The sequence below is a fragment of the Neolamprologus brichardi genome, chromosome 18, assembly GCF_056152115.1.
Source record: "Neolamprologus brichardi isolate AB-2024 chromosome 18, ASM5615211v1, whole genome shotgun sequence".
Taxonomy (NCBI): domain Eukaryota; kingdom Metazoa; phylum Chordata; class Actinopteri; order Cichliformes; family Cichlidae; genus Neolamprologus; species Neolamprologus brichardi.
Window position 1 is genome coordinate 2,675,821 of NC_142121.1, and position 23,333 is coordinate 2,699,153.

At 41.4% G+C, this 23,333-nt stretch overlaps 1 protein-coding gene across 4 annotated transcripts; it reads left to right on the forward strand.

Moving 5' to 3' along the window:
* The first annotated feature begins 2,181 nt into the window (after nucleotides 1-2,181).
* On the forward strand, nucleotides 2,182-15,682 carry LOC148097279 (immunoglobulin lambda-1 light chain-like). Of its 4 annotated transcripts, XM_087831523.1 has the most exons (6): nucleotides 2,182-2,224; nucleotides 2,317-2,628; nucleotides 11,394-11,408; nucleotides 13,679-13,732; nucleotides 15,057-15,368; nucleotides 15,501-15,682. In XM_087831523.1, the coding sequence occupies exons 1-6, from the start codon at nucleotides 2,182-2,184 to the stop codon at nucleotides 15,680-15,682; spliced, it is 918 nt and encodes a 305-aa protein (XP_087687649.1). The 4 variants fall into 4 exon arrangements, with proteins under 4 accessions (XP_087687649.1, XP_087687650.1, XP_087687651.1 ...); XM_087831524.1 differs by lacking the exons at nucleotides 2,182-2,224; nucleotides 2,317-2,628; nucleotides 11,394-11,408 and adding an exon at nucleotides 14,938-14,956 and having other exon boundaries at nucleotides 13,588-13,794; nucleotides 15,069-15,368; XM_087831525.1 differs by lacking the exons at nucleotides 2,182-2,224; nucleotides 2,317-2,628; nucleotides 11,394-11,408 and adding an exon at nucleotides 14,938-14,956 and having other exon boundaries at nucleotides 13,588-13,794; nucleotides 15,069-15,368; nucleotides 15,522-15,682.
* Nucleotides 15,683-23,333: the final 7,651 nt, after the last annotated feature.

Sequence of the window (23,333 nt, forward strand, 5' to 3'; positions counted from 1 at the left end):
ATGAAGAGTTTGATTCGACTTTCATTGTGTGATGAACAACAAGCCGTGTGAGTGAAGCACAAACTGACTGTATCCAAACTTCCTGCAGCAGACGGGCTGTGTGGCTTTCTGCTCTGCAGCCTCCACACCGTTAGCTGTGGCTTTTCACTTTAATAACACAATGACAGTTACAAGCATGAACTCTGCTTCAAGAATGATTCCAGGAAGCATCTGTGTTCTTCACCTGTGAGAGAAACAGCTCAAATCCTCAACTCAGAGCTGACAAATGAACTTTCATGGACTCAAAGGAGAGACCATGAAGCCCCTGCAGTCTGCTCAGCTCCCATTTTATTAGCTGAGCTGAGTTTTTCATTCTGGATATCACACACGTAAGAACAGATCAAGTCTGAACAGCAAATGTTGGAGAATCATTTTGAAGTGTTGCTAAATGTCCTTATTATTACAAAAACTACTGAATGATTCAGAAAATCGTTTCCAACAAGCAGAAATATGCAAACAAAGTAGAAACAAGGCAACATGAGTCATTCAGATGCAGATAACATATTGTCCTTATTTTGAAGAACACAGTCATGAAATCTTTCTGTGTGTCATTCATTGAGTTGAAGTGCCTAATAGAAGAGGAAAAGCAGAAATAATCAATGATAGCTGAGACATTGAGAACATGGCTGTATGCCTGCTATCATAACAGGAAACAAAGCACACAAACAGCAAACAGACAATAATGTGCTCGCAGGTTGTTGTGTCATTTTTGACATTTAATGAAGTCACAAAAATGTGTGCGACTCATTAAAGGAGTCTGTACGTGTCAGTCAGTGCTCTGTATTCATGTGTTCACCTCATTAAAGTCACTGAGACACTTTTCTCCTCCAAACTTACAGCACAGCTTCATATTTCACTGACTGATTCTTTGATTACATCCATTAAGGGTCACACAGTGAAATTAGTGCAAACTTACAAATGTGTTGCAACAATTTTGGCCTCCAAACTGAACTTTGAGACAAAGAGTGAAGCTGTGAGCAAAAAGAGGCTCCAGTGTGTGTCATGGTGGAGGAAACTGTTGTATTCCCACATTAAAAACATGCTGATCTTATTGGATTTTTCCCTCAAAGTCTTTTTCCTCCTTTTTCTCTTCATCCAAATGTTCTAGCAGGCTGACTGTGAGTCCCTGTTTAAGCTGTACAGCAGAAAGTAACAGCAGTCAGCGGCCTCCACTTGACTTCATGACTTCAACCCCTCGCACAGTCACTTTCACTTTCTTCCTTCTGTCTTTTAGTCCTAAAATGTAGAACAACACCAGATCAAAAGATTTGTGTCCTTCACTCACATCTTCAAATGAGACCTTCCATATCAGAGATGATACAAAGGCAACATTTGTCTTATTTCTCTTTCATGAATCAAAAAGTACTTTTGTACTGTTGTGTAAATGTGTGTGTAAAGGTGGATGACTGCCTACTGCAAATGAAATCTAACCATGGCTACAAATAAATGAAGCTGACGTGAAACACAGCCCTGTTTTTATTACTGTTTATAGATATTAGAATTGATGATCATCATTTGAATGATTCTTAAAAAGGCTTTAATGAATCCTTCAGTCTGAAACCAACTTGGAACAAAACACATTAGAAGATGTGGGAAAGAAGCACAGTGTGCACATATTTTAAACACACAACAGAACCACATGTGTTTGTTTCAAAGAAGATTTTTACTCTAAATGTTGTTATATATGATTTTGTTTTTTGAACTACTTTGTGTGCAATTTATGAACTTTTAAAATATTTAACCATATTATTATTTTTAGATTTTTCTATTTATTTATAGTTTAGTTATATTTAGTTTGTATATTTAGTGTTTTCATCACAGCTGTTAAACAACAGATAACAGTGTGTGTTACTAAATTCACAGCAACATGAATGTTTCTGAGTGTTTGTGCATCATGTGACCCAGATTTTTGGATCTGCTGTCAGATTGAAATGAAGACGATGAAACCACAGCAGCTTCAGCTGAGCTGTCAATCAGCAGCAGCAGTCTTATCTGTGGGCCGCAGGGGCTGATGGGAGCTTTGAGGACCTGTTAGAAACCACGTGGCCCTCGTCTGATCTCGCAGCTCGTCCTTGTTTGGCCTCAGCTGCATCAGAGCGCCACTTCTCCCCAGGTTCACCAGAGGAAACACCACTGCACAAAATGCTTTTCCTCCCAGCTGCTGCTCTGTGCTGTCTGTGTTCAGGTCAGTGTTTCCAGCCAATCAGGAGCCAACAAAGTCAACCTGTAACAAACACTGTCACACTAACCTTCATCTATCTGTCTGTGTCTCTACAGCACTGGTTACCATGGCAGCAGAACAGCTGATTCAGGACGATTTAACATTGACCAGGAGAGTTGGAGAAAGTGTCTCCTTCAGCTGTGGAGGGACTGAACAGTGTGACCACTCTGGGAGGGTTAACTGGTTTCAGAAGAAGAAGAACACCACATTTCGATGGATTCTTGATATTAATAAAAATACTAATGCAATTGTTCGACGTTACGGTCATCCTCAGATCGACGATTTCTCAGCTGAGAATACAGTGAGTGGCTCTGAGTTGAAGATAGAGAAAGTTAAAATAATTCATTCAGCCACCTACTACTGCATGTGTTGGAAAAAAATCCCCACAGTGAGAAATGATCCCTGCAGGCTGAACAAAAACCAACAGATGAACAGATGTCAAACAGTGTCTGTGACAGGAAGAGAGCAGTAAACCACAGCCCAGCTTCACATGTTTCACCTCCATCTCAGAGTCACAAACATACTGAGCTCAGGGACGATTTTTATTTACTGCTGTCAGAAATTCAATTCTATTTATTTCTGTTTTGAACAGATTTTTCATCCTGTTTTAAGACAGAAACAAGAGGAACAGATGACATCAAACTTCCAAATGGAAACAAATGTATCCTCAGTCCCACAAAAACATTTATTCAAAGTGAAAGAAAAACAGATTGTGTCAAACTGAATCAAAGTCCATCCCTCATTCACAGTGTTAATGTTCTCTTCATGAAAACTCTTCCAGCAGCACTTGTTGTTTAACACCTTTCAGTACATTTAACCAGACACTTGGACTGATGTCAGGTCAGGATTTTGTCCTTCTAGCAGCGGCTCATTAGGATGCTGATGTTGTTGGACAGATTTCCGTCTAGTTGGTTCTGAAATTGTCCAAACCCAGCAGGTCATGGCCGCCCTGACCTGGTTGTGTCAGAGGTTTGTTCCCTGAAAAACAGAGCTGCTCCTTCCCACTGTCTGCAAGTCCTGCTAGTAAGTAAATGTTGTACATTTAGTGTTTCTGTTCATGATGTTGAAAGGTTTTAATTCCCTCTTTGGTTTTAAGTCCTTTTAGTCGTGCTTTATCCTCACATAGAGAATTTAGGAAACATGTCGTCCTGAACAAGCAGCTTGTATTAAGATATGTGGTCTGAGCATCCTTCAGCTTTCAGAATAAACATGAGTTTTACATGATTTAGTCTCTGACTGAAAGTAAACAGGAAGGAGATGAAAAGCCAACAGAAGTGTCCTGAAAGACAACCTGAGCAAACTGGTGGTTTTCCTGCAGACTAAGAAAACTGCAGAGTCAGACCTGCTGATTCCACCTACAGAGCCTCTGTCAGTGCCCCAGGTCAGCTGTGGCTACAATGTAGCTGCTATCACCAGTGAGTGAATGTGTGAATGACTGAATGTAGTGTCCCGCTGCCACCTGTTATTACAGCTGAGAGGGTGTGGTGACAGGAGGCTAAAATACAGCAATTTTCATTTAATATTCTCCAAATATGTTAAAAGCAAATAATCTTGTCTGTAGGGATGCAGGGAGATAAGAAATGTCATCAACTCATCTTTCAAGTGATTCTGAATCAGGGAAATAGCATCAAGTGTTGTAAACTTTAAACACAGAACCATCATTTATATGTGATCTTACTGAAGATTAATTATGCATAATTGCACCATACAGATCAGAATATTAAATATAAATATGTTTAAGTTAACCAGTATTATGATCCTGAAAATTAAGCCTCTGAGAGTTTGTCCTTGGTGTGTGTGTGTGTGTGTGTGTAGGTGTGTGTGTGTGTGTGTGTGTGTTGTGAGACACACAGGCAACCGGTTTCTTAATCTCTGACTTTTATAATAGTGGAACCCCGGCTTACGAAGACCCCATTTAACGAAAAATTCAAGTTACGAAGGCACTTAATGGCAATATTTCTGCCCGTGGTACGGCAAAATGCCCGCGTAACGACATAGATAAAATAAAAAATAAATAAATTAAATTCCATAATGTTATGTACAGGGTGGGCCATTTATATGGATACACCGTAATAACATGGGAATGGTTGATGATATTAAAGTCCTGTTTGTGGCACATTAGTATATGTGAGGGGGCAAACTCCTCAAGATGGGTGGTGACCATGGTGGCCATTTAGAAGTCGGCCATCTTGGATACAACTTTTGTTTTTTCAATAGGAAGAGGGCCATGTGACACATCAAACTTCAATCAGAATCAGAATACTATTAATCCCAAAGGAAATTAGGGTTACAGCAGGCAGCACGCTAATGGCGCACTTACAAAGGAACCTTCTGACCAACTTTACACAAACATCACATTGGGGAGACATGTCAGAAAGGTAGGCTGATAGGAAAAAAACAACGAAAATACATAACATGAGGTAAGAGGAGGAGAAAAAAAACTCCACTCTAAGTAAACAGTCTTCCAGCCAACCCAGGTGGCCTTGCATGGAATGGGAAGGAACAGACTAAACACAGTCGTTATCAGGGTGTTTTGTTCAGCTCCAGCCTTGAGGCCGCAGCTGGCGCCGAAGGGGTATCCACATGAAGTAATGGTGGTTTTTACTTTAGTGCGAACAACTCATATGAATTTCAAAGCAGTTCTAACAGTCCAACACTGGTCTCTCAATCTCCCGTTGGAGAGCCGTGAGCTTTCTATGATGTGATCCAAACTTACGTTCCGTGATGTTGTCATTCTTTTTGCTCAAAGAGCAGGTTCTGAGAACTCACGACCGCAGTGCACTTCCCCAAGATTTGATCCAATTGGCGCTCAAAGGTGTTATTAGAGCTAGCCCCTCCAGATGTAATCCAGTTTTTCACTCAGAGGTCTTGTTCTGAGTATTCACGGCAGCCGTGCGTTGTCCAAGATCTTCTCCGTGCCGACTCAATGAGCCCATTTTGAGAAACTCACGCCTCGTCCCCTCATTTCAATCCCAGCGGGCAGCCTTGTGGGGGTTTGAACAGCCGGTTCCGCTTCCTTAATTCTTTGATAAGTCAGGGCCAAGCCAGCTCCGATCAGCAAGAACCCTGTTACCATGGTTCCCAAGAGGTAGATATCTTCAGCACTCAGGCTCACCCGAGCCCAGACTTCTCGTTGAGAAAGGGGTGTCAATTGCATTCAGAGACCAGTTGATCAAATCCATAATTCCTCTTTTAGGTTTTAGAGAACAGACTGTGAGAGAGTGTTCCAGGGAAAAGTAAGTAAAAACACAAGACAAGACAAGGACATAAGACGCTAAGCAGGGAAGATAAGGGCAGGAGAGGAGAAAAGTGCGACCGCCTTCGCTGAGAGCCAAAAGAGAGAACTTATTGGTAATGTCACAAGAAAAACAATGGTGTGCATGGTTTCAACATAACTTTATTCTTTCATGAGTTATTTACAAGTTTCTCTTTGTTCACAGCCATTGACATGTCGAAGAGGTTAACACGTGAGGAGCGGATCAAAATTGCGTTGATATCTGGTGAACGCAGAAACCGGGTCATTGCAGCAGATTTCAATGCAAGACACCCTACGAGACCACCTATCTCCCATGCTACAGTTAGCAAACTGCTTGCTAAGTTTCATGAAACTGGTTCAGTGTTGGATTTGCCAAAATGTGGACGCAAGAAAACTGTCACTAATGAAGAAACATCAGTGGCTGTCCTGGCTTCATTCAGCAAGAGCCCACAGCGTAGCACTCGCCGCATGTCACTGGAGAGTGGCATTAGTCGAACATCCCTTCGGCGGATATTAGCTACTCACAAATGGCACCCTTACAAACTCCAGCTACTGCAGCATCTCAACGAGGATGACCCAGATCGGCGCACAGAATTTGCAGAATGGGCAAAACAAAAAATGGAACAGGACCCTCAGTTCACGCAGAAGATTTTGTTCAGTGATGAGGCAAACTTTTATGTGAATGGTGAAGTTAACAAACAAAACCACCGCTATTGGTTTGACACTAACCCACATTGGATGGATCCCTCCAAGACTGTTGGAACAACAAAAGTGATGGTTTGGTGTGGTATATGGGCTGGCATTTCTCCTGCGGTGTTGCTATCAGTGTGTGAAGAGTGGGAGAAGAGGGTTGCATTGAAAATCCAACACAATGGGCAGCACATTGAACACATTTTATAAGTGGTCAGAAACTTGTAAATAACTCATGAAAGAATAAAGTTACGTTGAAACCAAGCACACCATTGTTTTTCTTGTGACATTACCAATAAGTTTGATGTGTCACATGGCCCTCTACCTATTGAAAAAACAAAAGTTGTATCCAAGATGGCCGACTTCTAAATGGCCACCATGGTCACCACCCATCTTGAGGAGTTTGCACCCTCACATATACTAATGTGCCACAAACAGGACTTTAATATCACCAACCATTCCCATTTTATTATGGTGTATCCATATAAATGGCCCACCCTGTACAAGTACACGTACGTATGTATGCATGCATACGTATGCTTCCTTCAACCTCCGCCACCTCCTCCTCCACCAAGAACTTCGTCTGCAGCCAGCACCGCCTCACTCAAAAGGCGATTGAAAAGGTGCTTCGACTTACGAAAGACCCTCTGGAACGAATTAACTTCGTAAGTCGGGGTTCCAAGGTATATGATTTATTTAAAAGAAATTCATATTGAGTGAACTGTGATTGATAAACAGTAAAAGAATGTGTTTGTGTATAACTGGATTAAAAAAGGACGATGCCAAAATGAATGTTCTTGTGAAAATGTCCTGATGGAAGTAAGGTTGCATAAACTGCATAAAACAAGATGTGAAGCATATTTTCATGTGTATGTAATAGAATTTTCTGTGTTAAGAATATTACAGAAATGAAGAAAATGTAATGAAGGTGTCACAGGCTCGGTCTCTGACCTAGTGTTTTCAGTTTTATTTTGTAGGTTTGACGTTTTCATGTTAGTTTGGTGAATATAAGTTTGTGTGTTTATTCTTATTTCGGGTTTAGTGGCGGTTTAGGTTAGTGATTATATATCATCTAACTCCATGGTTTCTGTTTTTGGTTCCTTGTCCAGTCTGTCATGTGTTTTAGGTCTGTTAAGCTTTTGTTGTCGTGTCTAAGTCTTCATGTTCTCTATTTTATTTTGAAAAGGGTCTTATGTTCTGTGTTCGTGTGGTTAGTTTTACTTTCCCCTGTGTCATTATGTTTCATTCCAGCTGTGTCCTCATGTGTCTCCACTTCCCCTGATCACCTCATGTGTGTATTTAAACAAGCTAAACGTTTAATTGCTGACTAATGTGTTTTTACACAGGGTTACAGCTTGGAGTGAAGTTGCTCCAAGGGACAAACCCTGGAGATTGTTTTAGGGAGACTGTGCAACATTCTTGTACATGTCTCATTGGGGAGTTGACACATGGCGAAAGCCATGTGGCGAGAGGAGTGTCATTTTTTTTAATTTGTAGATGTCGTGAGGTGCCATGACGAGAAGGAGTGACTGAAGGAGTGAAGGAGTGACTGACTCCACAAGATGGAAGCTGAGGCCTGGAGAGAGTCTTCAGGAGGATCAGAGATCACCTTCAGCACAGAGAGCTGTGCTACTGGGCTTCCAAAAGATTGTCACGAGGAGACTTTGCACAGCAAAATCTTGAATACAATGAAAGAGTTTCGACATTGACGTTGAGGAAGACAACTAAGGTGTACGACGTGCTCTGCCTTAAAATCTTCAGCAGCGTTGGAAAATGGAACCTGAGGGAGCGTGCCAAGCTCCAAAAAGTGACAGCGCAGAGGAGGTCCAGCAATGGACTTGTGGTTCTGTGAACAGCACAAATGCCAGGTGACTGTGAAAATAACTAACAGCACTTTTTCCACAAGTGAAGCCAGTAACTTACTATCCAAAAAGATTAGATCTAGTTGCTCGTGCTTTACCTCCATGCGTGAGATCAGTATGTGCAGCAGCTTAAGCTGTACAATGTTTCAGGAAATACTTTATTTCACCTTTTGACATTATTAGTTCCACATGAGGTAGATGTCTACTACTGCAGACTGAACTTACATTTCTGTCAAGACACTTGTCTTTAATGTTACTGTTACTCTCACAAACATACATAACCATAAAGTGGTGCAAAATTCTGAATCTGTCAAACACTTTTTGCTAACGAAAGAGGAGGGCACTTCTCATGAGTGTAGAGAGGACGTGGAGAAGGACTGTAAATTGAGGGATGACTTAACAAATGTGCCACTCGTTGAGGGAAAGGTTTGGTTTCTTGATGATTTGAGTTTTACAATAGCAGAGGGACAGACTAAAACAGGTTTTACTGTAGTAGACAGTGAGAAAGTTATCTGTGCAGGACAACTAGCATGTTTCATATTTGCTTGAGCAGCAGAGATGCTAGCTTTAACGGAAGCGTGTAAAGCTGCAGAGAGACAATATACCCTGATAGCCAGTGTGCATTTGCTACATTACATTTCTTTGTAGTTCAGTGGGTGAGGCGAGGTGTGACAGCCTCTGCAGGGAAACCTTTAGAACACGCCAAACTCTTGCAAAGTCTGCTGGAGGCAGTGTTATTAACCAGTGGAATTGCCGTTTGTAAATGTGCAGCACATATGTGTGGGAAGGATCCAGTTGCATAAGGAATGTTTTTGCAGATAACATCGCAAAAGAGGCAGCTTTAGTAGAACATGGTGTTAATATTTTAGCATTACAACATGCAGGCCCACTCACCTACTGCAGGAAAACAGTTGTGTCTTAAAGAGGGAGCGAGCTTGCAGGATGGTGTTTATTATCTGTGTGATAAACCAATATTTGAATTTGTATAAGACTGCTGCTATTTTGAGCCATGGGCTATGCCATGTTTCCACAGGATGGAGATGATGAGTAGTTTATACTCACTCTAGGATTAAATACCTTTAAAAAAAATTTGCAGGCAGAGAGAACTAATGGAACAGTAAAGTTAAGACTTAGGAAGACAGGCAGGACATGGTTAGACTGTATAGAATTAGTTAAGATGTACATGAGGATTACTCCAACAGAGAATGGTCTGACTCTTTGAGATTATATATGTTAGAGCATTTAGAGTTCTAGTCTTCTGTAGTGATGATAGAAGAGCAGAAGAGAGAGCATATTAGCAGATCAGATGCTTGAAATGTTTAAAAGTAAAGAAGTCATGAGAACAAATGATCTGCCAGATGATTCTGTTTCTCCGCAGGAGCAGAGTCTGAAGTCTGGAGATTGGATGTTGATAAGGCCATGGAGAGGAAGTACTGATCCAGTCCACGGTGGAAGGTCCCTATCGGATGCTGCTGACGACACCCACAGCAGTGAAGATTGCTGAAAGGAACACTTGGATACATCAAGCGCACTGCAAGAAGGTGACACACATCCAGGCTAGCTCGAAGTAAGTGGCAGGAAGACCGGGTACAAAGGGGGGGGAAAGCCTCCAGGGCCCCACGTCTCAATCTGGTGAAGAAACCAACTGAGCCACAGGTACTCATCAGAATGGCTGGGAATGTGCTGTGCGCCTTCTTGAGCCTGTGGACCCAGAGTGGGATGACAGGGAGCGCACTGGGACAGAGCAAACCACACCCAGTACCCGCATGGGTTTTCAACAACTACTGGTGGCAGTTTAAGAACACAACCGCTCACATAAAGAACGAGACTAATGGTTATGCTTGTGATGCCACTGGCTACACATTCTTCTGGACTGTGGCCATATAGCATCACTGAGAGCGAGACAGTTTGTTTGGTTGCCTTAGCAACACATCCAGGAGTAAACATACTTGGAACGCTGCCAACTTTTCAACTGCTCTGAACCTGAATGGACGGTTGATTCACCAGTAGCCGGGAAGGTGAACTGCTCTGGTACGACAGACCTGCTAGTCTGACTCAAAGGATCTGACTCGCTGCAGGACATTGAACAGCTAAACGAACTGGAAACAGGCCGATTGCCTATGTGCATAAAGGACAATTGATTAGTCCAAGTTGAAGATTAACCATGGAATTTGTGCAACATCACCTATTCTTTTGTCTTCTGCAAGAAGGATGTAAACAGAGAAGCCTTTTGTCTACATTTACATCATGAACACTTGAGGTTGTGAGCCAAGAAGATCAAAACACCTTGATCCAATTTCCTTTACAAAGCTTTTCCTGTGGTCACAACAGGACAGGAGAAGAGTTATAAATGCAGATAATTCACCAGTTGACTCCAACCCCCACAGGATGCCTACAGTGAGAAGATTTGGGGGCTTGATAGGAGTCATAAAGAGGGGTGTTGACCAGGCTACAGCTTTGAAGTTAGCTGAGAGCCACATGGACAAACAATAAAGTCAACTGATGTGTTTAAATGCATATGTCTGTATAGAGTTGGATTGTAGTGACATTTTTGAGAATGATGATTCTTCTTGTTTGACTGTTACATTCAGTTGTTTACTTGTAGAAATACATGATGAATCGCACGACAGGAGTAGATGCACCACAAGGCTAGATAGCTTGATTAATGTCTGGTCCTTGGTGGCATCCTCTTTTGAAAATATTAACTCCTGTTTTTGGACTGTTGACATTGATTTGCTTATGTATAGGATGCGTTTTACCGTGTATAAGATCAATGCTGACTAAGATGATTCCTAATTCATTTGTTAATTATGTACTTTTATAACAATATGAATTGACTGAAATGAATGACATGACAGAATCCTGTGTATAAATGACCCCTGTGCTGAAAATGTCAAGCATGAGGTGCACAGCTAAGAATATACTACATAGGAATAATTTGGAGCATAAAAATCACAACACAGGAGGGACTGTTAGAGTGAATTGTTAAATGTTGTCATTTTTATGCTTGCTATTGCTAGCAAGGGAGTGTGAACCTTAAGGTGTGAAACAGCTGTGTACTGCCTTTTGTTCCTGGAGAAGGTATTTAACTGAGAGCCATGCTAGGCTCAGGGAACTCGGCTGAACGTCTGTCCCGCAGACATGCAGGGGCTCCATCAAGCTTGGTTGTCTGTTCTTTGTGTGCTTGGATTAAAGAATGTTAGCTACCGCTCACCGCTCATCTGCAGGCTTTATTTAAATGGAAAACTTCCACAACACTACACAGCAAATTGAGGACACTCTGCCATTGCCTGTGAGGTGTCAACCTTCTCTACATTAGCCTTAGGCATGTCGGGAAGTGGTTGGCTGGTACTCTTAGAGTAAAAAAAGGCGAGCACGAGCCTCTCTGTTATTTGCCGGCAATATGAAACAGTCCATGCAGGACTGTGGAGCTTCCCTGGTCTGCATGGCATGTTCCCAGAGGGAACACAGCTTACAACAGCGAGCATGGAGAGGGCACCGAGTACGAACTCATGAGACTGTGAGAATAGCTCGATGTCCACCAGAGAACTCCCACACACTGGGCAGAGGATCCACAGCAGGACCTACTGGACCTACCGGCGCCCACTCGCAAACCGCCGAGTGTGCGGCCTGCGAGATGTGGCGCCAGCAGCACGTCACCGCAGGAGAGCTTTTCCATTTTGGATCGGGGCAACAGAAACCTGGGAGGCTGCCTCGAAAGGCTCCCCACCTCAAAGGTAACCAACACACACCAGCCACACACGGTACCACACACAAGCATGCACACACTAAAAAGTGGAGATCCAACGATCACCAGTTTCACATCTGCAGCTGATTTATAGTTAAGCTGGTCTGTAGAGTTCACATGGAGCCGGTGTGGGTGAGGGGACTCGCCCAGCTCTAATGACCAAAGTCGTCTTTAGACATTCGTCATTTAACATATTGATCAGGATTATACTTTGATTATAAATTAGATTAAAAATAAAGATGATTTACTACTAGCTGACATGGACAAAGCTCTTTTTTACAGTGATACCAAAAACCTAACACATAAGGCTGGATGTTAATTTTACCCCCTCAAAGATGTGCTGACAGGGGAAAGCCAGTAGACTTCAACCTCTCTTCAGAGTGAAATTGTTTTTTTTGTTTTTTTGTTGAGCTGAGATCAGATTTGTGATGATCACTCTGATAACTTGATGTTGTTTCCCTTAAACCATTTTGCCACAGTTTCTGTACAACTGTGTGTTTAAACTTCAAGTTCGTCTCTTGAAGGTCTTCAGCTGCTCATGTTGCAGATCCACTGTGAGCTGAAATTCCAATGAAGCTGTTAGAAAAATCAAAGTGATGTTTCAGATTAGTCAATGAGCTCATTAGTTAATAACTGTGTAAGATGGTGTTATGGTCCCCTGATCCTCTGCTGCCTACCCACCATCTATCTTTCCTCCCTCTGCTTTCTATCTTTGTCTCTCTGTGAGTGTGGCATTTGTGGTGTGTGTGATGTTTGGCAGTTCTGCTGGTTCCTGCTCCTCCTCGGCTGGAGCACCTGCAGTAACTGATAATCAGTCCAGCACATCAGTTTGGAAGAATTTGACTCCATTTTTGACACAGAGCAGCTTTAATTCTGACATGTTGGATTTTCTCACATGAACTGCTCGCTTCCAGCTCTTTCACACCATTTTTGTTGGACTCTGTTGGACTTGGTTGTTGCAAAGCTCTATTTTTAACAGCAGGCATGGACACTTTGTGTTCCTACGAGGCTGCTGGAGCTGATTGAGGCCACTCAGTACAACACTGATGATTCCAGCAGACATGCCACAGCACATTTCAGAAGCATCCTTGAAGCATCTCTTTGCTCCGCACCACTAAAAATAACTCTGGCTCTGTTTTTTACAGAAGCTCCATCAAGCTGCAGAAAACAGAGGAAAATGTGCAAAACAGAAGAAACAGCAAAGGAAATCCTGTCAGTGTTGAAAATAGAAGAGCCTGTGCAGACCAACATGTTTCTCTTCTAAAATACACCAGGTGTGGTTTGAAGGACGCAACAAAACCACATCAGAAAGACATCAGAGACTCATCACATCACTCGCTGGATTCACTGGATTATTTTTCTCTCAACATTATTTGGAACAAAGAAAACAAACTTGACTGGTTTGTGTCATTGTGGTGCTGCATGGCCCACTTTCTCCTGAGATTCAGTTCACAGACACATGTTCTGATAGTTTTCTTCAGAATTTGCTGCTATAATTCAAAATTGATTGTGTGATTAATGATGGTGAGCCAGATGGGCCAAACCATGATACTATCAGCAGATGTTTCATTGTAGTGGTGGCATCATTGATGGGATAAATGGACTGGTGCTTATATAGTGATTTTCTATTTTCATGTGGACTAAAGTAGTGGACTGACCAACAGACTGACATTAACATCAGAGCCGTGCTGCTAGTGTGGCTAAAAGAAAAGAGAAGAAGAGACAGTCATGTTGATATGAACATTAGAGAAACACATCATGGAGCTGAAATATGATCCTGCTTCCTCATTTGGACTCATTCACCTCAGCTGACACGTTCAACAGCAGACAGGTTTTTGTAGCAGTCTTTCTCACTGTGGGAGGAACAACATGGGGCTATGATATCTTTGGCTCTGGAACTAAACTGTCTGTAACAGGTAAGAACAAACATTTATTTTCCTTCAGTTGTTTTATTGTAGAAGCTGAAAATGTGTTTAAAGTCAGTTTCTGCTGCTTCAGGCTTTACATGTTAGTTTTTCATCATTAGTAGAGAATTCATCTGCAGCCATTGTTACAGAAGAAAAGCTCAATAATCTCTGAAAACATGTTGAAATCTCACTGAACAACTAAAGTTCTTCTTTATTTCTGCAAATATTAGTGATGTTACAAATATTTAGGATTTGATCCTCTCAGTGATTCTGCTGGTTTTTAACACAAGATCATATTTGATGTTAAAATAATACAGTAGTACATTTGTAAATATAAATGAAAATGTAAACATGTTTTTAATATTCAGAGATAGATTCTATTGGTGATTTTTTTTAAATATATTAATATATAAATTGACATGAATACTGATTAGGGACACAAAGTGTTTAAACAGTGAAGAAAAAATATAAATAATAAATAATATAGATCAAACAACAAAATATGAAATTGTTAAAGTCATGTTTGTGTTTCTTGCTTGTTTGATTTGTCAGTCTAAATTAGAAATGAAAAAAAAATCCGCAATGGTCATATTTCCGTAAATATTTCTTCAGAAAAATACTTTTCATGACGTTTCAGATTCTTTAGATTTTATATTATAAATAATGATGAATTAATTTATACTGTTGAAAAAAGGTATTTAATTCTCATTCAAATTGCAGCTTAATTACATTTAATTTGTGCATTAATTCAAACATACACCGTATATAATCAAAACAAAATAAAAACACAATAATCAAACTAAATAATAGATGTAGTGCCCTTCAAATTATTCCAACAACATTTTTAAGAATTGTGAAGTCTGTGAAAGAAGTATAGTATTGATTAAAACATGAATAAAACACCTGTTTAAAAACGGATACAAAAGTGGAAATTTCATTGCTGGAATTAAATCATGTTGAATTATTAATATCTCTGGTAAAACTTGTGTTTAAGATGGAAAATATAATTTAGATAGTTTGAAGACAAATCTATATATGCGTACATTTGTGATAAATAATATATTAAAATATCAGCAAACAAATATTTTATTTCATGATGTAAAGACACACTGAGTGTTCGTCATGTGAGCCATGATGACATGAGGTGATGACTGTGTTTGATATGAAGCTGAATCCAGTGTATGTAGTGAACTTTGTGCTGTATTGATGAGTAGTTTAGTGATCAGAGTCCATGTAGTTTCCAGGATCAGACTGAATGCAGTGCAGTGCTGGAAGCTGCTGCTGACTGTGTGAATGTGTGTCTGTGCTGCTTGTTGCTGCTGTCAAACTTCAGATGAGCAGGTAGTGAAGCCCGTGGTGAGCGTGTACCCAGCAGCATCCAGAGCCCACCTGGAGGGGAACAGCTCCCTGCTGTGTGTGGCCTCAGCCATGTTTCCTCCTCTGGTCCAGTTCTCCTGGAAAAGACAGAAGAAGAACGGCGGAGAAGCGGAGGAGCTGCCCCCTGCTGAGGGAGAGCAGCTGGAGCTCAGAGAGTCGGGACACAGCGCCTCCATCTTACTGATCCAGGAGCAGGACACCAACACATATAAATACAGCTGCTGGGTGAAGCACGAGGGGGGCACAGTGGAGGCCCAAACACAACAAGGTAATGAAGGCTTGGTGACTGTGTTGAGCAGTGATTCAGCTTCATGTGGAGATGCTGTCAAAGAGAGCAGAGCAGCAGAGGACTGACATTTCTCACTGCAGCTCCAAACATTTGACTCCTTTTCTGTTTCAGAGCTTCCAGCTCTTCCACCAGCCGTGTATCTTCCTCCTCTTCCTTCTCCACACGAGGTGAAGCTGCTCTGCCTGCTGTACACAGTGCTGATAGTGAAGAGTCTGGTGTACTGCTGTGGACTCTCTCTGCTGATGATGCTCACAAACAAGGGAGCGTCCACCAACTGCACACATGCTGACTGACTGTTTCCTGCTCGCCTTTTCTCACCATCAGATTTCCTCCAGTCAGCAGTCAGAAATGTAAATTAACTTCTGGTTTGTTCAATGTTTCATTTCTGAGCATTTGACCTTTTCTCATTTAACATCTTAAACCTTCTAATATAAATGCACATAATAAGTGTGCTTTGTGTGCTTGTATAAAGCAGATTCTTTGTGAAGTTTACATTTTTAAATGTAACGTTTAATTAATTTTTTGTTCAGCTGTGCAGAAAAACTCAGCTGATGCATTCAGATCCCACCATAACAAAATAACAGTGTAGTTATTTGTCTGAAGTAAAAATAAAGATTTGGATTTTAAGAATGCATTTCTCATTTCTTCTGTGATACATAACCTGTGTGACTGCAGCATTCACAGATCATAAACTTGCTCTCCTGCAGCAGACGGGCTGTGTGGCTTTCTGCTCTGCAGCCTCCACACCGTTAGCTGTGGCTTTTCACTTTAATAACACAATGACAGTTACAAGCATGAACTCTGCTGAAAGTTGTTCAGGAAGCATCTGTGTTCATGTGTGTGAGAGAAACAAAGTGTGAACTCAGAGCTGTTACAGAGTTGATGTTTAGTACGATCACAAAAGACAAATACAAGATGAAGTCTAAACATTAAATCCCACAGAACTCAAGTTGAACCGTTATGATTTAAAAACACTGAAAAAGTGAATAAATTAAGAAAACATTTGTAAAAACAATTTCACAAAACACCATCAGTTCAGATGGATATTGAGCATCTTTCTCACTTTTTCTAATAATTATAAATATGTAAAATGTTTAATCAAAATGTGTCATTGATTAATCAGCTTAATTATTCAGACTAGTACAATTTATACAAATAATATAATTGAGTCAAAAATTGAAATAAAAACATAATTATTATAATTAAGACCAGCACAGAGAAACAAACTCAAACAAAGAACATTCATCAATTTGATGATTTAACCAGTGATGAATATTTATTAAGTTCACGCTGTGCTATAAATTCTGTTGATATTAAGATTTAACCCTCATAATGTCGTCCCGATTTCCATACACCTGTGGTCCTCAGGGTCAGAAATGTCCCCACTTCATTTGAGTGTTTTTTAAAGTATAAATTGTCAATGTGTAAAAAACTACATTAAATGATCAGTTATTGTGATTATTGTTTCACAACCAGAGTCGGTCGCTTTAACAGATGATCACAATCAGATTAAGGCAGTGGTAAAATCTTGCTTCTTTCAGCTCAGGCAGCTGCAAAAATAAAGCCAATTCTTTCACGGCAGCACTTTGAGACAGTGATCCTCGCCTTTGTTAGCACTCGGCTGGATTACTGTAATGCACTTTATATTGGGCTCAGCGCATCATATATTAGTCATCTACAGAGGAGGCAAAATGCCGCAGCTCGTCTTTTAACTGGCACTCGAAAGTTTGAGCACATTTCCCTGTTTTAGCTTCACTTCACTGGCTGCCCATTTCTTCTAGGACTCATTTTAAAATTCTTTTATTTACTTTTAAAGCTCTCCATGGCCTCGCCCCATCTTATCTCTCTGAGCTGCTACAGCCTCATACACCCACCCGCTCTCTCAGGTCAGCTGATCAGCTGCTCCTGCATGTACCCAGGACTGGGCGTAAACTTCGTGATCGTGCTTTTGCTGTAGCAGCTCCAAAACTGTGGAACGAGCTTCCTTTAGAGATCAGACAGGCCACTTCTTTATCTGTTTTTAAGTCACTCTTGAAACCCACCTCTTTACCCTGACCTTTGACACCACGTGAGATGTTGGTTTTTATTTTTATCTTTATTTCAGTTGTTTTTAGGAGATTTGATGCTGTTTTATCTTGCTTTTGTTTTAATATAGGGCTGTTTTAATTTCATGTTTATGTGTTTTATTTATTTATTTTGCTGTTTCCTGTTATTCTATTGTTTTAACTTATTCTCTGTACAGCACTTTGTTCCTGTGCTGGGTATTTTAAAGTGCTTTATAAATAAAATTGGATTGGATCACAGACGGGTTTATGTCAAAGTTAATGTAGGAAGCTGTTTTTAAACTACTTCAAGTTTTTTACTGGCAGCAAATAATCACGTTTTCCTTTGGGCTCCAAAATGACCCCGTCTGCTTTGACTGTTTCTAAATGAAAGGTATAAAATATCATCCATCTCTGTGTTTCAAGGTTTAATTCAACTTTATTCCAACTCATTGCCTGACAGTTTTCTGTATTTTGGCATGGTAGGAACAGCAGGGCATGGGTCTGAGTGAAGGCAAACTTTCATGAGGACAAAGGCGTGTCCATATTTGACACAAGTGCAGGAGGATAAATTATCAATTCACTGAACTTTAGTGATGCTTTTAAAGAATCTGTGATTTTAAAATCTTTAATGCAAATATAAAATCTGATGAGATTTATTCCACAGATTTGTGTTTTATGTCAGGGTAAATAATCTATAACTTAAGTGATTTACTATGAAGTGAAAAAGACAAAATATGAAACAGATGTCGTCATCGAGGAGTGGACTCAGGCGCAGACAAAACTCAGACGCTCGATGGTGAAGAATTAAGTGAAGTTTATTACAGGAGGTTCGGTGTGACGACAACGAGAGATGAAAACAAACATGAACTAAAAATCGTCTCTGAGGTAAATGACTAATTTACAAGGTATCACGTATCACACCACGCTGTGAGACGCTGTCAGCAGCACTGAAGGAAAACACTATGAACAGTGTTGAGACGACACCAGCCTCTCCGATCCTTTTGTCTTAGTAGAGATCACAGAGATGTTTCCAAATATTCCTACTTTTGTACTGTTGTGTAAATGTGTGTGTAAAGGTGGATGACTGCCTACTGCAAATGAAATCTAACCATGGCTACAAATAAATGAAGCTGACGTGAAACACAGCCCTGTTTTTATTACTTTTTATAGATATTAGAATTGATGATCATCATTTGAATGATTCTTAAAACTGTCGTCAATAAAACAGAACAATTAAAAATGAGATGCTGTGAATATTATTTATTCATTTTGATTTACAAAAACAAAGAAAAGGTGAAGATATTCAAAAAGTTATATAAAGAAGAAAACCACAGATAACAGTGTGTGTTACTAAATTCACAGCAACATGAATGTTTCTGAGTGTTTGTGCATCATGTGACCCAGATTTTTGGATCTGCTGTCAGATTGAAATGAAGACGATGAAACCACAGCAGCTTCAGCTGAGCTGTCAATCAGCAGCAGCAGTCTTATCTGTGGGCCGCAGGGGCTGATGGGAGCTTTGAGGACCTGTTAGAAACCACGTGGCCCTCGTCTGATCTCGCGGCTCGTCCTTGTTTGGCCTCAGCTGCATCAGAGCGCCACTTCTCCCCAGGTTCACCAGAGGAAACACCACTGCACAAAATGCTTTTCCTCCCAGCTGCTGCTCTGTGCTGTCTGTGTTCAGGTGAGTGTTTCCAGCCAATCAGGAGCCAACAAAGTCAACCTGTAACAAACACTGTCACACTAACCTTCATCTATCTGTCTGTGTCTCTACAGCACTGGTTACCATGGCAGCAGAACAGCTGATTCAGGACGATTTAACATTGACCAGGAGAGTTGGAGAAAGTGTCTCCTTCAGCTGTGGAGGGACTGAGCAGTTTAACAACACTGGGAATATATACTGGTACCAGAAGAAGGAAACATTCATTCAAATTTTGCGCATTAATAAAAACAGTCATGAACTTTTTACAGGGTTCAGTCATCCACAAATAAGTGATTTCTCAGTTCACATTAATCACATTGACTGTGAGTTGAAGATAGAGAAAAGTAAACTTGATCATTCAGCCACCTACATGTTGGATCAAAGTTTCCCACAGTGAGAAATGATCCCTGCAGCCTGAACAAAAATCAACAGATGAACAGATGTCAAACAGTGTTTGTGACAGGAAGAGAGCAGTAAACCACAGCCCAGCTTCACATGTTTCACCTCCATCTCAGAGTCACAAACATACTGAACTTTATGTTTGTTTATTGCTCTAAGAATTAAGGTTATTTAATTTTAGCAACTATGTTAGCATGCTAAAATTAGTATTGTTTGTTAACTTTGGCCAATAAGCTTGAAAACAAAACACAGCTTCATGTGACAGTTTATTTTTTTAGTGTTCAAGTCCAAGTCCCATTTAATCATTCTTGCTTAATTAAAGTGTTTACAGTTCAACTTTAGAATTCAAAAGAGCCCTCAGCATATTTTAATATTATATTTATTATATTACTATTAATATATTTCTCCAAATAATCATGACTGTATATGAGTCTTGTAAAACATTTGTCTTAATGCTGTCTTATGTCAGATTTCAGTTAAGTCAGTTTTTAATTCAATTAATTCAATATCACACTCGCCATCATCCAATCAAGTCTGTGTAACTGGGAAGAAAATAGCAATTTGGATAGAAAAATGCTCTGATGCATTGTGGGAGATGGAGTTATTCAGGAAATGCCGTTTCCTGAATAACTGAATAAACACATCAGTAATTTCATGACACTAATCAGTCATTTTGATTTAAAACACACTTTAACTGAAATGATCAAACTGTTGTGATGATCTGGGGACTTTGCTGTGACTTATAAAGTGTCTGCTTACTTTTATTTGTTCTCTAAATATTGTAGTAGTGGCTAGTTTTAACCTTCTGATCCACACATCTGCTGCTGGTTACCAGTCAAGGAACTGATGTACTTTATTATTATAGTTTGTTAAAGATTTCTCTTTTGTTCTGGTCAATTTGAGCTTTAGTGTTTGTTTACAGCACAGCTGCATACAAGTGACAGCAAGTCAAAGTGAAGTTACCTGTCTGTGTCCAGTAGCAGCCTGTATTCTGATTCAATATTACATTAAACTGATATTGATCAGTTTATGTCTTTATTCGGTGTAAAGTTTTACTTTGTTGCCACAAAGACTTAGAGAGGAGGACAGAGAGGGAGAGAGCAGGGTGAAGACAGCAAAGAGAGCAAAAAGAAAAAGTAAGAGAGGACATGTGGTTAAATTCACCAAAAATGATAAAGTTTATGAAGAGTTCACATAACTAAAGAGTGTTTTGTACTGTTATCAGTTGTGGATCCCCGACCTGCTGCTAGAATAATTACTATGAGATTATATATTTGTTATTTTCTAGTTTGTAGTTGAGTGAGGAGGATGGAGAAAGAGAGGACAGAGAGGTTGTACAAAAACAGGAATAATGATAGATAAAAGGTATTTTTATGAAGTTTTTCATGTATTTTATTGATAAATTGCTTTCCAGTAGCACATTTCTAAAAATGCCAGTGAACATTATGAACAGAGAATATTGATATGAATGATATCAGGAATCACTCCAAAAACAGCTGAACAGGATGTCTCCCACTACAAATCTATTCTCCACTCATGGAATTGTAATGTTTGTCTAATTCAGCTGAGATGTGCAAACATGAAAAGGGTTGATTGCATTCAAAAACAGCATATTTCATTAATAATAATTACAAGGCACTGCATGCATGACATTATGATTGGGAGGTGAGTCCCCTAAAAGTTGGAACCAAGAGTCTCACCTGAGCAAACATGAGACAGAATTCATGCTGAGGTTTTCAAACATGAAGCATAATTTAGGTCTTATTTTTCTGCTGGTTCAGTAAATTTCTGTCAGAGGATGACGAAGCTCACAGTTTTGGAATCTGTGAGATGTCAGCTTTCAAGAAAGGCCTTGTTTGTCTGTTTATATGCCGTCGGGTGAACAGGGGATTCTGTGCTTTGTGTTTACATCGCTTGTGGGATTTACTGACCTGCTCTTTTAATTTGTTGTTCTTGCTTTTTAATTTTAGCTTTTCGGTGGTTAAAAAAAATTCTATGAGTTGTAAGCTTTATTTAGAAGTTTCTGTGGATACCACACATTTCTATATTTACATAACAGGTCTGGCATCATGTCCTTGAAACTAAAACTTTCCCCCTCCGCCCATTTACATAAAATAAAAGAATCAATGCTAGCACTCCCACCTGCTTTTAAACTTAATCATGAAACATAACCTGATTTCTCCCAGTCCGAAAACAAGAAAGCCACCAGAAACAGTGGAGCACAGGAAGCAGATCAAAAACTGTTCAGGAGGCCGACCCGGAGGACGGCAACACAGGAGTCCATAACAGTTCATCTCCGGAGGCCGGCCACGCGGAAGGCAGTGGCGGCGACAGAGCAAGTCCGGGGGCCGGCCACGCAGAAGGCAGTGGCGGCAGCGTTCAGGAGGTCGTCCACAGTGGCGTCGACACCCAACAAGCGTCCTGGCGGATGACCAGCGATGGTGAGGTGGCAGTTGGGGACCTGAAGGCAGCGTGATCCCCGCAGCACCAGGCGAGGCAGAGGCTAGAACAGACGAGGCAGAGGCTGAAGCTGGACCAGACGAAGCGGATGATGAGGCTGCTGCAGGCGAAGCGGATGATGAGGCTGCTGCAGGCGAAGCGGATGATGAGGCTGCTGCAGGCGAAGCGGATGATGAGGCTGCTGCAGGCGATGCGGATGATGAGGCTGCTGCAGGCGAACGCGGATGATGAGGCTGCTGCCGGCGAAGCGGATGATGAGGCTGCTGCAGGCGAAGCGGATGATGAGGCTGCTGCAGGCGAAGCGATGATGAGGCTGCTGCAGGCGAAGCGGATGATGAGGCTGCTGCAGGCGAAGCGATGATGAGGCTGCTGCAGGCGAAGCGGATGATGAGGCTGCTGCAGGCGAAGCGGATGATGAGGCTGCTGCAGGCGAAGCTGCAGAAGCTGAAGCAGGGGCTGGACCAGGAGGGTGGATGCGGGAGCTGGACCAGGCGAGGGTGAAGCCGGAGCTGGACCAGGCGACAGCGAGGATGAATTTGAAGCTGGAACAGGTGACAGTGAGGATGAAGCTGGAACAGGCGACGGCGTGGGTGAAGCTGAAGCTGGACCAGACGATGCTGATGACGCTGATGACGCTGATGACGCTGATGAGGAGGCTGCTGCAGGCGGCGCTGGTGTAGCTGGTGTAGCAAAAACAGTCCCAAGACCAGCGGGCCTCTGCAAAACACAGAGCTGAACCAGTAGGCGCACGGGCCTCTGGCAAACACATAGCAGACTGCAGCTGCACAGAGCATTGACTCTGCTCAGGCAGCGACAGCCGGGTGCAGTCCTCAACTGGCTTCTTAACCTCCAGGGGTCCAGAGTCTGCTGGGGGCTGAAACCCAGCCTCTGGGGAGGCCCTGGAGTGCATCACAGTCTCAGAACTGGCCGGCTGTTGAGGAATGATTACATTATCACTCAATTAGCACTGTCCTTGATTCTCTGGCTCCTGTAAAAATCTACTCTGTTTCCTTCGCTCGCTCTGCTCCCTGGTTTACCTCTGACCTCCGAGCTCTGAAGGCCAAAGCTCGGCAGCTAGAGCGTAAATATAAGAAATCTGGTTTAACTGTTGATTCAGAAATCTATAAATACCACGTACTTCAGTATAAAGACTCCATCAAATGGTAAATGGTAAATGGCCTTGTGGCGAGGATAAGGCACGACGGGACCACGGAGTGTCATTCAGAGCCATCTTTAGTGACATCTCACCACAACACACACACACAAACCCTGAGTCCCCGTGTTTTTAACTAGGCGGGCATGATTGCAGATGCATGCAGGTGCGTCCGCCCTCCCTGC